Source organism: Piliocolobus tephrosceles, chromosome 15 (genome assembly GCF_002776525.5).
Source record: "Piliocolobus tephrosceles isolate RC106 chromosome 15, ASM277652v3, whole genome shotgun sequence".
In the NCBI taxonomy this organism is placed as follows: domain Eukaryota; kingdom Metazoa; phylum Chordata; class Mammalia; order Primates; family Cercopithecidae; genus Piliocolobus; species Piliocolobus tephrosceles.
This window is the reverse complement of record NC_045448.1, coordinates 36829327-36844172: the sequence shown is the minus strand read 5'-3', so window position 1 is coordinate 36844172 and position 14846 is coordinate 36829327. Positions and strand designations below refer to the sequence as shown.

At 44.2% G+C, this 14846-nt stretch overlaps 1 protein-coding gene across 4 annotated transcripts in view; it reads right to left on the bottom strand.

Annotated features, from left to right (window-relative positions):
- Nucleotides 1-12262: 12262 nt before the first annotated feature.
- The window catches only part of VIT (vitrin), a 125694-nt gene continuing 123110 nt past the window's right edge, over nt 12263-14846 (bottom strand). For all 4 annotated transcript variants that reach the window (XM_026454757.1, XM_026454758.1, XM_026454759.1 and 1 more), the window contains one exon: nt 12263-12871. In XM_026454757.1, the coding sequence (XP_026310542.1) occupies nt 12693-12871 (179 nt within the window). In that variant the 3' untranslated portion in view covers nt 12263-12692. The remainder of the gene's footprint in view (nt 12872-14846) is intronic.

The window sequence follows — 14846 nt, the reverse complement described above, 5'->3', positions numbered from 1 at the left end:
AAAAGTCCAGAACCAGATGGATTCACAGCTGAATTCTACCAGAGTTTCAAAGAGGAGCTGGTACCATTCCTTCTGAAACTACTCCAATCAATTGAAAAAGAGGGAATCCTCCCTAACTCATTTTATGAGGCCAACATCATCCTGATACCAAAGCCTGGCAGAGACACAACAAAAAAAGAGAATTTTAGACCAATCTCCCTGATGAACATCGATGCAAAAATCCTCAATAAAATACTGGCAAACCGGATTCAGCAGCACATCAAAAAGCTTATCCACCATGATCAAGTGGGCTTCATCCCTGGAATGCAAGGCTGGTTCAACATTCGCAAATCAACAAACATAATCCAGCATATAAACAGAACCAAAGACAAGAACCACATGATTATCTCAATAGATGCAGAAAAGGCTTTTGACAAAATTCAACAGCCCTTCATGCTAAAAACGCTCAATAAATTCGGTATTGATGGAACGTACCTCAAAATAATAAGAGCTATTTATGACAAACCCACAGCTAATATCATACTGAATGGGCAAAAACTGGAAAAATTCCCTTTGAAAACTGGCAGAAGACAGGGATGCCCTCTCTCACTGCTCCTATTCAACATAGTGTTGGAAGTTCTGGCTAGGGCAATCAGGCAAGAGAAAGAAATAAAGGGTATCCAGTTAGGAAAAGAAGTCAAATTGTCCCTGTTTGCAGATGACATGATTGTATATTTAGAAAACCCCATTGTCTCAGCCCAAAATCTCCTTAAGCTGATAAGCAACTTCAGCAAAGTCTCAGGATACAAAATTAATGTGCAAAAATCACAAGCATTCTTATACACCAGTAACAGACAAACAGAGAGCCAAATCATGAATGAACTTCCATTCACAATTGCTTCAAAGAGAATAAAATACCTAGGAATCCAACTTACAAGGGATGTAAAGGACCTCTTCAAGGAGAACTACAAACCACTGCTCAGTGAAATAAAAGAGGACACTAACAAATGGAAGAACATACCATGCTCATGGATAGGAAGAATCGATATCATGAAAATGGCCATACTGCCCAAGGTTATTTATAGATTCAATGCCATCCCCATCAAGCTACCAATGAGTTTCTTCACAGAATTGGCAAAACGGCTTTAAAGTTCATATGGAACCAAAAAAGAGCCTGCATTGCCAAGACAATCCTAAGTCAAAAGAACAAAGCTGGAGGCATCACGCTACCTGACTTCAAACTATACTACAAGGCTACAGTAACCAAAACAGCACGGTACTGGTACCAAAACAGAGATATAGACCAATGGAACAGAACAGAGTCCTCAGGAATAATACCATACATCTACAGCCATCTGATCTTTGACAAACCTGAGAGAAACAAGAAATGGGGAAAGGACTCCCTATTTAATAAGTGGTGCTGGGAAAATTGGCTAGCCATAAGTAGAAAGCTGAAACTGGATCCTTTCCTTACTCCTTATACGAAAATTAATTCAAGATGGATTAGAGACTTAAATGTTAGACCTAATACCATAAAAACCCTAGAAGAAAACCTAGGTAGTACCATTCAGGACATAGGCATGGGCAAGGACTTCATGTCTAAAACACCAAAAGCAATGGCAGCAAAAGCCAAAATTGACAAATGGGATATGATTAAACTAAAGAGCTTCTGCACAGCAAAAGAAACTACCATCAGAGTGAACAGGCAACCTACAGAATGGGAGAAAATTTTTGCAATCTACTCATCTGACAAAGGGCTAATATCCAGAATCTACAAAGAGCTCAAACAAATATACAAGAAAAAAACAAACAACCCCATCAAAAAGTGGGCAAAGGATATGAGCAGACATTCTCAAAAGAAGACATTCATACAGCCAACAGACACATGAAAAAATGCTCATCATCACTGGCCATCAGAGAAATGCAAATCAAAACCACAATGAGATACCATCTCACACCAATTAGAATGGCAATCATTAAAAAGTCAGGAAACAACAGGTGCTGGAGAGGATGTGGAGAAATAGGAACAAAGTGAGACCATGTCTCTACAAAAAAGTTAAAAAAAAAAAAGCTTGGCATGGTGACACATGCCTATGGTCCCAGCCACTTGCTAAGCTGAGGTGGGAGGATCACCTGAGCCCAGGAGGTCAAGGCTGCAGTGAGCCATAATTGTACCATTGCACTCCAGCCTGGACAACAGAATGAGACCCTGTCTCAAAAAAAAAAAAAAACAAAGTTGGGTAAATGCCAACTATGAGAACGGATACTGCCCTATCAGCCTCCCATGACAGACATGGATAATTGATTTTAGCATCTCTTTCTTTAAGAGAACCTTAAAGATTCAGAATCTTTCTTCTTACTGTTCTTCAGGCAGTCATGACATCTCGACCCGCCAAAGCAAAACCTGCATATTATCCCAGCCCATGGGCTTTTAGGGAACCATCCTGAGTGTGGTGAAGGCAGTGTAATTGCAAACATTCATAGATCTGAAGGAAGAATTCTTCATTCTGCACTTTGCTTCTTAGTGAGAAACAGTTCCCCGGTAACTGGCAGATGATCTGCAGCTGGGGTAGAATTCGGCATTGTTATGGATGTGCAGGGGGAGGGTGTTCAGAAGCCTCTTGGGAGACAATGTGGTATGGAGGCCATCTTCCTAGGGCATCTCTGGAAACAGCTGCTGTCAAGTGGTCAAGCGGCCCCTAATAAACAGTGATTACTGCTGCAGTGGGCTTGCCACACTGCCATAGGTTTGGCAGGTAAAGACACGATAGACCCAAATGGATTCAGACAGTATATTACTTATGTAGTCAGCAAAAGCAAGATCAGCATGATGCTAGCTCCCTTGTCCCACAGGAGAGCACTAAAACAAGGATCCAGGTGATGGACATCATGTGTGGTAGGGTACTAATTCTAGAGGGCAATGAATTATTATTTTATTTTATTTATTTTATTTTTGAGACAGGGTCTTGCTCTGTGGCTCAGGCTGGAGTGCAGTGGCGTGATAAATGAACACATTTTAAAGCCTGCATCTGGGGCGGGCGCAGTGGCTCACGTCTGTAATCCTAGCACTTGGGGAGGCCGAGGTGGGTGGATTGCCTGAGCTCAGGAGTTCAAGACCAGTCTGGGCAAAACAGTGAAGCCACGTCTCTACTAAAATACAAAAAATTTTTGCTGGATGTGGCGGCATGTACCTGTAGTCCCAGCTTCTCAGGAGGCTGAGGCAGGAGAATTGCTTGAATCCGAGAAGCAGAGGTTGCAGTGAGCCGAGATTGCACCGCTGCACTCTAGCCTGGGCAACAGGGCAAGATTCTGTCTCAAAAAAAAAAAAGGCCTGCAGCTGTACTCTAAAGACAAGTGAAATATAAAGTCCCAGCCTTCACTGAAACCAGTAAAGGCTAAAAAGAAAGTGACTTGGAGAAAGCTCCTACAAGATAGAAAGATGGATGACAGCGGCCTTGGGGCAGCTCCCTACAAACTACATGTCTTGCCATGTTCCTGGGATGATATCACGGTATTCCAACAAGACTTAGGTCACACTGCAGTGGAACCTGGTCCACATGGCCTATGTGGAGGCTTGCAAGGTTGCCAGGGTACCAGGCCGGAGCCATTTCCCTAGAGCTGCCACCTGACTGTGCTCTGTGGAAGGAACTGGACATGGGAAGGGTTTTAACCATGGAGTCTGGATTGGAGAGTGCCTCATAGTCCTGCACTGGCTTGCACGCAAGGAAACTTTCCTGAGATAGAACTATAGTTTGGTCAAGAAAAATTTCTCAGATCAACTTGTTTTTAAAATGCTTAGTTTTTTTAAAAAAATTCAAATCCCTTGAAATTCAAAACAATTCATTAATGAAATGACTTTTTAAAAAAATTAAAAGTGAGGTTTCCACATTAAGGACTCCTGCTCTTTCTTTTCACCCCTCAGCTGCCCAGAGCATGCACAGTCTGTGCCCCTTGTTCTGTATGAAACCATTTTCAGAGCCTGGAGTAACTCTTGAGCTGGCGAGCAACCCTTATGTAATGATCAGGGAAATAAGGGACACGGAGGGCAAAAGGCAACTGACAATTTCTAAGTAACTTTCCAGTCTGCCACTGGAATCCCATGGACTTGGGATTCCATGTTGTGGGGTGAAAAACAGAGTGAAAATATAGGCACAAAATGTGTGAAGCTGAAAAGATGGTTCTCTGTTATTTGATTGGAAAGATGGCAGCTGGGGGAAGAGGGAAACAGGGCTGAGAGCAAAGCGGCTGATGCAACCAGGGAGGAAAAAGCAGACAGGGCAAGGTGGCTATTCTGTACGGAAGACAGCACTGAATCCGGAGTCAGGAGACCCAGGTTCACGACCCAGCTCTTCGTCCTACCTGCTTTGTGACCTCAGGCAACTCCTTAATCTCTGTGTCTCACTGTTCTCATTGGAAAATCGAATAGTAATTGAGGCTGTAATGAATTATGAAAATATGTTTGGCACATGGCTGACTTCCCATTATGTTTGATTGTCTTTCAAGACCAATCTCTCCTAAAAGAAGTATGGAAGAAGGATGGTTTTGAAATATGTGTTTGTTCAACAACGTGAATTTTGTGTGTATTCAACAACAAAGCTTATAAAGTTGCTAGTTCAGTTCATGGCGCATAGGGACTTCATAACCGAGATCAATGATTGCTTTTACTATTGTCACCAAAATTTCCCTAGACCTTTCAGCCTGTCCGTCCATGCAAATGAAGTTACATGGACAATAACTACTCAGTGGTGTTGGCTTGTCTTCACTGGCATACTACGGGACCAAGTATTTAGGGGGTTCTCTGAGGGATGCCCCTAATCTGCTCATGAACAAGCCTGCAGGCCCCTCTGGGACAGTCTTGCCTGCTGTCCACGTGGGCAAATCCCTGCTGAGGCTGGCACAACTCCACTAGTATTTTGCTTCTAGAGATCTTTGCTGACTGTCCAGGATTAGAAAGTCTCCAGGATGAAAGGCTGATTTTCCACCCTGGGACAATGCCCTCTGTCTGAAGGTAGAACAGGCATGTGGCTGTTCCAGGCCTTGCATTTAGGTCATAGAGCTGGCAAGGTCCCCTGCAGTTTCCACACTGCAGTTGTCACCCAGTTCAATGAGGGTGTTTTCTTAGAAGAAAACAAATTACACTGACACTCTGCCCTTTAGAAAGCCCCGTCTGCTCATTTGTTTTGCTTGGTGTCTATCTTAGACAGTCATCACCACAGCGGTTTGCAACCTTTCGATTTGTCCCTGTTCCCTCTTTGGCTTTAAAACACTGCACAACCCTCCTGTTGAGGTTGGAAAGAAACTCCTTTCTACTATGATTTCAAGGAGAACTTGTTGGGTTACTAATGTCATTTAAAAAACAATCGTTATCATGGTATCAGGGTACAGGTTTAAGAATGCCTTGGGGATGTCAGATCAACAACAGTTCAATTGGCCTTGGGTCTTGTTTTGGCGTTTGCACCATTTCTATGGCTTCCGGAGCCTCCCAGTTTCTGTGCCCTGGACAGTCATGTATGAGCTCTTTGTTGAGAACCCAGATTCCAGTTTGCCGTTAACCTGAATACACCCTGCTCACCTCAACCAAGTGTGAGGCTGGAGTTGTCGCAGAAAGGGGCTATTCAGTGGGGATTGTATTTTTTTGTAGCAGGATCTCAGCTGCCAAGCTGGATAGAGTGTTTGCTTACTTGGGCAGCTTACTGCCCGCAGGACCTGTTTGTGTAAGAGGGATGGCAGGGATAAAGTTCAGCTCAGTATTTTTCAATTAAAGGACATTAAACAAAAAGCAAAGACTTCCTTGAAACTGTGGTCTTTGAACCTTATTGGTTTTCCATGTGGATGGTTATTTATATAGGATGTTTCTCCTCAGTTAGGCCTTTATACTAGACACAGAAGTGGCTCCCAGAAGCATCACATCTGCCACCCTGACAGTCTGAATAGCTCTTCAGCAGTTAATGGTGTATAACAAGTAACATCTTGTAGTCATTGCATGCAAGAGAAGTGAAAGGGAGTCTTAGAGAGGCAGTCATTGGCTTTCTACGGTAAAGCTAAGCTAAACAAAGGAAGACTATAGACCTGGAAGACCATCACTCAGCCTGCATTTGGCCTTCCAGACTCAGGAACTTGAGGACATGCTTTTACTGGTGTTCAAAGCAACTTGATGCTTCAAGGAACTTCAAAAGGTTGTAGGCAATCAGATAGAAGAATGTGGGTGCTTACCTCCTTTCAGCCACGTCAGCTTGGATTGCTGGGTGGCCCTGATGAAGGGCCTGCATCGTGGGCTCAGCCCCTAAGGGGAGGGAAGTCTCACTCTCTTCCTTCTCTCCAGAGTTGTTCACCTACTTCCAGATGAAGACCATTCTGGAGGAGGGTGGAGTGAGTGGCTCTCCCGTCCTGCTCCTGTCCCTCCTCCAGTTCCCGAGGTTCTACTGTCTTCCTGATCCTGGAGTTCATGAGTTATTCCAGTTATCTTCAAACAATTGCCTTTTTGCCTGAGCTACTACAAATTGAGTTTCTGTTCCTTGTAATCCAGAGAACCTTAACCAACACAGCCTTAGGTGGCCTGGCTCCTGCCTCTCTCTCTAGCTTTATTTCCTGGCCTCTTGCCTTAAGTTCCACACTGTCATTCTCTCTGGGCCCGACACTGTTTCATGCCTCGTTGCCTTTGCTTCTATCATTCACTCTGCTGGACCACCTTTTCCACTTTTCTTTGCCTGGTAGAAATGGACTCTTCCTAGAAAACCCAGCCCAGGAAACTTTCCCAAGCTTGCCTGTCACCTGTCACGCTAGTCACCTGTCACCAGTCACATTATCTGTTTATTTGCATCTCATACTAGCCTACAGGTTCTTTGGGAAGGAGCAAGTCTTATTCTTCTTCATATCTCAGTGCCCACCTCGATGCCTGGCACATAATAGACATCTAAGACATGTTTCTTGAATAAAACTCAGAAAAATAAATAGAAAAAAAGGGTTTGCATTTCTGGCTGGGCACGGTGGCCTGTAATCCTAGCATTTTGGGAGGCCGAGGTGGGTGGATCACTTGAGGTCAGGAGTTGGAGACTAGCCTGGCCAACCCCATCTCTACTAATAATACAAAACAAAATTAGCCAGGTATGATAGTGCATGCCTGTAACCCTAGCTACTCGGGAGGCTGAGGCATGAGAATCACTTGAACCGGGGAGGCAGAGGCTGCAGTGAGCTGAGATGGCACCATTGCACTCTAGCCTGGGTGACAGAGTGAAAGTATGCATTAAAAGAAAAAAAAAAGAGTTTGCATTTCTGCAGGAGAAATGAGAACAGAAGGTGAGGAACAGAGTTACCCCATGGGTAGATACCCAAAGAAGATTCTGGTCCTAGAAAACCATGATTGTAGCATACAGTAAGTAGGAGGGCATTGGGAAGGGTGGTATAGTCTGGATGGAATCAGAGCTTCTCTTTCTCTTGCCATTATATTGTTTCTCTCTTCCTGAAATGTCTGCCTCATATTCTACCAGTACCAATGTATCTGTGGTTGGTGCCATCAGGTGACTTAGGGTCGAAGTTTTCATTTTCTGGATCCCATGTCCTTAATGACGTGTGTAGGTTGTGTCTCCTCTTGTGAAGGAACCAAGTTTCTGGAGAATAGGTGGGCCAGGATTCTGTATCCAGAGAGCCTAAGTCTATTTGGAGCCAGGGAAGGCCCCAAAAGGGAAGTAGCATTTGGACTGAGACTTGAAGAATGAGTCAGAGTTTATCAAGCTAATAGGTTGCCCAAAGTCTTCAACCATCTGCAGGGACTGTGGACTTCAGCTCAAAATCACTCATGTTAAATGAGGGCAGGATGGCTATCCAGAGAATCAGGATGAGTGATGGGAGAAAGTGGAGTTTACATTGAATATTTAACAGACTCTGTTCACATTGTACATTTCATAGACCTTGGGAGTACATTTTGTGGAATTATATGTATATTTTAAATTGAGACACTTAACAGAGAACTCCCTATGCAGCCACTTGGGTTATTTTTTGGGCCACTGTTATAAGGAGCCAAGTGGCTGCTGAGTAGATGGAGCCTGGAGTCAGGTTGCCTGAGCTTCCTTTTTGGATCCGCCTCATATCAGTGATATGACCTTGGGCAAGTTACTGATGTCTCCATGCCTCAGTTGCAGGATGTGTACAGTGAGAAGAAGAAGAGTATCTCTGCTGTGGTTTGAATGCATCCACCAAAGTTTATGTGTTGGAAACTTAATTCCCAATACAACTGTGTTGAGAGGTAGGATCTTTGAGAGGTGATTTAATCAGGAGGGCACTGCCCTCATTAATGGATCAATGACATCATGGGAGCGGGTTTGTTATGGCAGGAGTAGATTCCTGATAAAAGGATGAATTCAGCCTCCTTTCTCTCTCCTGCTCTCTCTCACCATCCTAGTCTTAGGTATTCTGTTATAGCAGCATAAAATGGACTAAGGCAATCTTTCTCAGCAAATCACAGGGATAAATGAGTTAATACATATGAAGCCCTTAGAACAGGGCCCACCACATGACAAACACTCACTGTCAGGCATTATCCCAACTTCATTTCTCACGAGATTGTTTGCAATCGCCTGTCATGTACTTTGTGCATAATCCCATGATAGCAATTGTATGATTTTAATTATTCATTTGTGTGTGGTTTCTCACTGGACTATGAATTCCTCAGACGCATTACTTGCATAAACGTCTCTTTTCAAGGTAATTGAATTTGTGCTTTCAAGCATATTTCCTACTTACTACATTATATATTGGTAATCTAAGGGAAGATCTTCTCTTAGGATTTTGATCAGAAAACATTATTGTTTGGAAATTCATTTTCTAAGCTGGAATATCCTTGGACACAGAAGCATTATCTTGTCTATAAACCCATGCTGGTCCCTTGAGAATGCTGCTGGGAAGCTTGCTTTATGGAGGTTTTGTCCTATTCAAAAGGTTTAAAGAGCCCAGAGAAACCAGAAACCTCTGAACACTATCAGTTTGGCCAGAAAGTTTTTAGCAGAGCCTTGTTGCAAAGCTTTGAGCCTCAGCAAAGAAAAGTCTGCCCAAGGGCCTTAACGCCTGAGAAATGGGAAAATTAAGTCAAATGAAGTTTAGACGTCATATGCACAGAGAAGCTGGCCCGATGGCCCTTGTGTGCTTGTGTTGGTTGAGTTCGAGGGGAAGGGGTGTGGAAGAGATTTTTCTACTGACACCATGGAGTAAAGAATGGAGTTGCCTTAGGATACTGGCTCCAGAGTCTGCAGGACCCAGAGAGCTTTGCAAAGGCCAGACGAGAGCCCAGGAGTGTGCAGAGCCAAGTTGGGTGGGGATGGGGATGGCATGGGGGTCTCTGACCCCGACAAAGGTTGGTCACATGAGCCAATAGATCAGCAGACAGATCCAAATTCTGGTCCTGTCCCTCCATATCTGCACAACCTTCTTGTGGCCTGGGTTTCCTCTTTTGCAATTTGAGGGATTGACATAGATTGTCTCTAAGGCTCTGTTTCTAGTGTTAAGATCTTAGCCCTGCCTCAGCAACATTAGGCACAGTTTAGGTTGTGGGAGGTGACAGTCATATCCAAGTCTCTCACTCATCCAACCATCCCCAGAACTTTTATCCCAAACTACTCTGTGCAAACTCTGATTCGACCTCAGCCCCCTCCCCACCCAGCCTTCCCCCTGGGACGCAGGGAACTTCTCTCTGGTGTCAGCAAGCTCCCAGAAGCCTCAGCCCTTCCACCTTCCTGGCCTGCTTATCTGAAACCAGGTTGTCTCTTGCAGACTCCCAAGTGGAGTCTGTTTATTCTCTCTCACCCCATGTATTTCAGGCCTGGAATGGGGGATAGGTCTGCCCTCTGCTCCACTGCCCCTTCCTCACTGTCCCCTTCCTAGTCCTCCTTCAAAGTCCCAGCTCCCTTGAAGGTCTTGCCTCAAATTGTATTCAGCCCCTCAAACCCATCACTGCTGCCTTCTACCAATCTCTGAGTCACTTTCTCTCGTTGGCGAAGAGCCTGGCTATATTCTCTCCATCCTGACTCCTGTCATTGTCTTTGGTGACTTGAACATCCATACCGACAATTCTGATGACACCATAGCCTTTGAGTGTCTCACTTCCTATGATCCCTTCCTCCCCGCCCCCACAGCATACACTCAATATTTGTTGACAATGCGTAGACAATGGACTCATTGGAAGAGGTGCCAGTTATCCTCAAATTTATAGTGCCTATAACTAGGGTGACCATATCATTTATTTTCCAAACTGGGGCAGGTTTGTGAGTGAAAGAGGACACCAAAATAATTAAAATTATATTACTTTTGGAAATATTTACTTATTGATGACAAATTGGTTTTTATATTAAGGCCCCTATAAAATAACTAGATTCAAACACCATTTTCCAAAATAAAATATATCTTTAAAAAATCCAGATAACTTGTATGTGTACATGGAAGCAATGGTGAAAAACTCCTCTATGGGGTTTATCTTCACATCTTCACATGCAGAAACGTAGGCAGAATAATCATTCCTAGTCCTTTTTTAAGCTTTTTAATTAGCTTTTTTTTTTTTTTTTTTTTTTTTTTTTTTTTTTTTTTTTTTTTTTTTGTTTTTTTTTTTTTTTTTTTTTTTTTTTTTTTTTTTTTTTTTTTTTTTGAGACAGAGTCTCAAACTCACTCTGTCACCCAGGCTGGAGTGCAGAGGCACCATCTTGGCTCATGCAATCTCCACCTCCCGGCGATTCTCCTGCCTCAGCCTCCCAAGCAGCTGGGACTACAGGCATGCACCACCACGCCCGGCTCATTTTGTATTTTGAGTAGAGACGAGGTTTCACCATGTTGGTCAGGCTAGTCTTGAACTCCTGAACTCAGGTGATCCACCCGTCTTGGCCTCCCAAAGGGCTGGGATTACAGGCATGAGCCACCATGCCTGGCCTAAATTAGCTTCTTAGCTGAGTCTGGCATGAATAGAGTGTCACCAGTATCTTTTTGAAGAATTTCCTTAAAAAAAAAAAAAACAGATTTATATTTTGAAGTTTTTGGATAAAATTATAATTGCATTCAAAGTAAATTTTATGGCAAATAAATCTGAAATTGTTGACACCTTTAATTGATTCTTCTCTGTAGACCACAATATTTTCAATTGACAATATACTGTTTCTTCAGTTATTAAGAACTTTGGTGAGCTCAGTGTAAATTCTGCTAACTGAATGATATCCTTGATTCTAATTTTTTATGTAAACATTTTGTCCCAAGTATTGACACAATTACTATGTTTCTGCTCTCATTCAGAGTAGCATTCTTCATAACATATTTTTATAAAACATAACTTATCAACTAAGTCATCTCTATTTATGATTCTTTTGAACGTTTCCCAACTACACATGTATTTCACACGCTGATAGGTGAGTCTTTGGAGAAGCTGGAAGTAAAAAGTGAAGTGCAACCAAACTCATCCCAGCTTATTTTAATGCAGCTAGCAATACTATTTGGTTAACAAATGAAAAATCCAAGAGAAATGCTCAACTGGGAGGACCCAGGGCAGCAGGCACAAACGAGGCCTCTTTGAGGAAATGTAACACTAGTTCCTCAGGGATAGCTCGGCGCTTCTAGATCATGGCAGCAGATACAAATCACCAGAGAGCTCTTAAAACATGCCAATGTTCAAGCTCCAATCCCAGTGACTCAGAATTCACTGGTACTGGGGTGGAGCCTGGGAACCCGCACTGCAGTCTCCTAAGTGATTCTAATGCATAGCCTACTGCACCAGTTTTGTTTCTGGAGACAGAGTCTCACTCTGCCACCCAGGCTGGAGTGCAGTGGCACAATCTTGGCTCACTGCAAACTTCACTTACCAGGTTCAAGCGATTCTTGTGTCTCAGCCTCCTGAGTAACTGGGACTACAGGCTCATTTTTGTATTTTTAGTAGAGATGGGGTTTCACTATGTTGGTCAGGCTGTTCTTGAACTCCTGACCTCAGGTGATCCACCCACCTTGGCCTCCCAAAGTGCTGCGATTACAGGCGTGAGCCCCCCGTGCCTGGCCTACTGCATTACTTTTAAGCAAGATCAGCTTGGTGCTCCAGAGCCAGCCGCTCTTAAAGCATCATGTTGCAAGTATCCATTGACTCAGACAGCAGCGAGGGAGGCATATCAGGAGAAGCAAAGTCACTATACATTGTCTCTGCACCTCTGCAGGTGCGTTGTCACCTTGGGCCAGGTGTGAGCCCACAGAAGGTGCTCTGGCAACTGAGGAAAGCAAACGGTGGCCCCGCCACGAACCCTGCGTACACATGACACAGTCAGAAATATTGCATGTAATCCTTCTAAACATTTAATTAAGCAATTCCTACATTGTCACGAGAAAAATGAAACTTGCTGAGGGTTACAGAGTCCTCATGAGAAGCAACTTAAAAATCTCACAAAAGCTCTATGTAAGTCTGTCATAAGGGCTGCACTGTATTCTGAACATTTATTTTGAAAACAATTGTCAAAATGTAAAATCTCCAGGACCTTCAACATGATGTAGCCTTTTGGCTCTTTCTATACATTTGTGATCATCTTTCTAACTCCAAGTTTTGGAGTATGAAAAAGCACGATGGCAAAGAATAACAACAAGACATCTGTCTCCCCATGCCCTGCCCAAGCCTTGATGCCCCGTGCGTGCCCCATCAAGTGCTGGGGTTGTCCAAAGCATCAGTCAGTAAAGCAGCACTTGCTGGTGCTCTGCCTGCTCTGGATTCAGTTCCGAGGCTGTGAGTTGAACTCTGTACAAATGTTCTGGATGATCCTGGGGACATACTGGTAGAGGTTGTCAAACTCATCCACAAAGAAGGAGTGGTCCCTGGCGGAGTGAGTGGCAATGACTTCCAGCTCCTCCTGGGCAGCCCAGGCAACGCCTATCGCATAGGTGATCACTCCTGTGGGGACAAAAGCTAGATGAACAAATGTCCCCAAGTAAAGGTGCTGCTAAAGAATCTCTACCTTCTTGTGGCCCTGTCGGCACAGCCAAATCAAAAATCAGAAATGTGCCCAAACAAAACCAAACCAAAAATACCCTATGAGCCTCTAGGTTTCCAGAATTAAGTCTAAGTATGGCCATTCATTCATTCACTCAATATATGCCAACAGTAACAACATTTATATAATTGTTATCTCAGGAGTTGATAGTATTTTAGGAAAAAATGAACAAAATGGAGTAAATAACATGGTAAGAATTTCATATTCGGGAATAGAAGAGGGGAAGCTATTTTGGGACAAGTGAAACTTTTGCGGCCATGCAGGTCAGAACACATGACACATGCCCGCTCTACCAGCGTGCAGAGCCGAGCAAAATCTCAGAGAGCCTTAAATGCCATCAAAAGCTAGTTCAAGATCTTTTAAACTAAAACAGTGGAATGGCATCACTTTAGGCTCGAGGGTGACTTTACAAATCACTGAATGCAACCTCATTTCCAGTGCAGGAATCCTTGCCGAAGGTGCCAGAGCGATGGTCCCCAGCATCTGTTCCAACATTGTGATGAAGAAAGGCTTCCAAGATAAAGAAGGGGGTGCCCAACACTGTTGGGTGCTACAGGGCAGTCATGTAAGATGAACATGAAAAAGTGCTCAACGGGTTTTTGTTTGTTTGAGACAGAATCTCACTCTGTCACCCAGGCTAGAGTGCAATGGCGTGATCTCCACTCACTGCAACCTCCACTTCCCGGGTTCAAGAGATTCTTGTGCCTCAGCCTCCCAAGTAGCTGGGATTACAGGCATGTGCCACTACACCTGGCTAATTTTTGTGTTCTTAGTAGAGACAGGGTTTCACCATGTTGGCCAGGCTGGTTTCGAACTCCGATCTCAAGTGATCCTCCTGCCTCGGCCTCCCAAAGTGCTGGGATTACATGCATAAGCCACCGTGCCTGGCCTTACTGGATTTTTTAAAAAGCAAAAATAGGTTGGGTGTGGTGGTGCACGCCTGTAATCCCAGCACTTTGGGAAGCCAAGGCGGATGGATCACGAGGTCACAGGTCACAAAAAATCCTTTTTTTTTTTTTTTTTTTTGTTTGCAAAAAAACCCCCCCCCCCTTTTTTTTTTTTTGTAAAAATACAAAAAATTAGCCAGGCGTGGTGGCACATGCCTGTAGTCCCAGCTACTCAGGAGGCTGAGACAGGAGAATCGCTTCAACCTTGAAGGCAGAAGGTTGCAGTGAGCCGAGATGGCACCACTGGACTCTAGCCTGGGTGACAGAGTGAGAGTCCATCTCAAAACAAAAGAAGAAAAAACAAAACCAAGACATTGGTAGTTTGGTGAGAACAGTTTCAGGGGAGAAGATGCCAAAGAAACCAAATGAACTACTGTGAGCTGAGAGTGGAAAAGAAGTGAACATGTGGGGTCAGCACACACAGCTCCTTGCCTGAAGTTTGGCTGTGAAAGGGAGTCAGTAGGTGGTAACTGGAGCAGAACGTGGAGTCACAGAGAACGTTTATTTATAGGGAGGGAGGAACTTGAGCACGTCTAGGTGCAAATGGGAAGGAGTATAATAAGACTGAAGGTGCTGGATTGCAGTGGGGAGAAGATGACCCAGGGAGGAGAGGACGGGACTCAGAGACAAGGCATCCATTCTTAGTGGGAAAACTGGGAGACTGCCTGGGGCGACGGGTCTTCATTTGGGTTGTGGGCAGCTGGTCAGCAGGTGCTTGACCTGACTCTACAATAGCCTATTCTTGTATCACCTTCAGGCTGGTCTGAGTAGGGTGAGCAAAATGGCCATGAAACAAGAGGGCAGAGCCTGGATGTGGCCTTCTGGCCCTGGCACCTCCCCCGAAGTCCCCCACAGTGGCGTCACTATCTCTAGCATCTTCTGGGTGCCTGGGAGAGTCATGCATACCTCACGGGGCTCTGACCTAAGC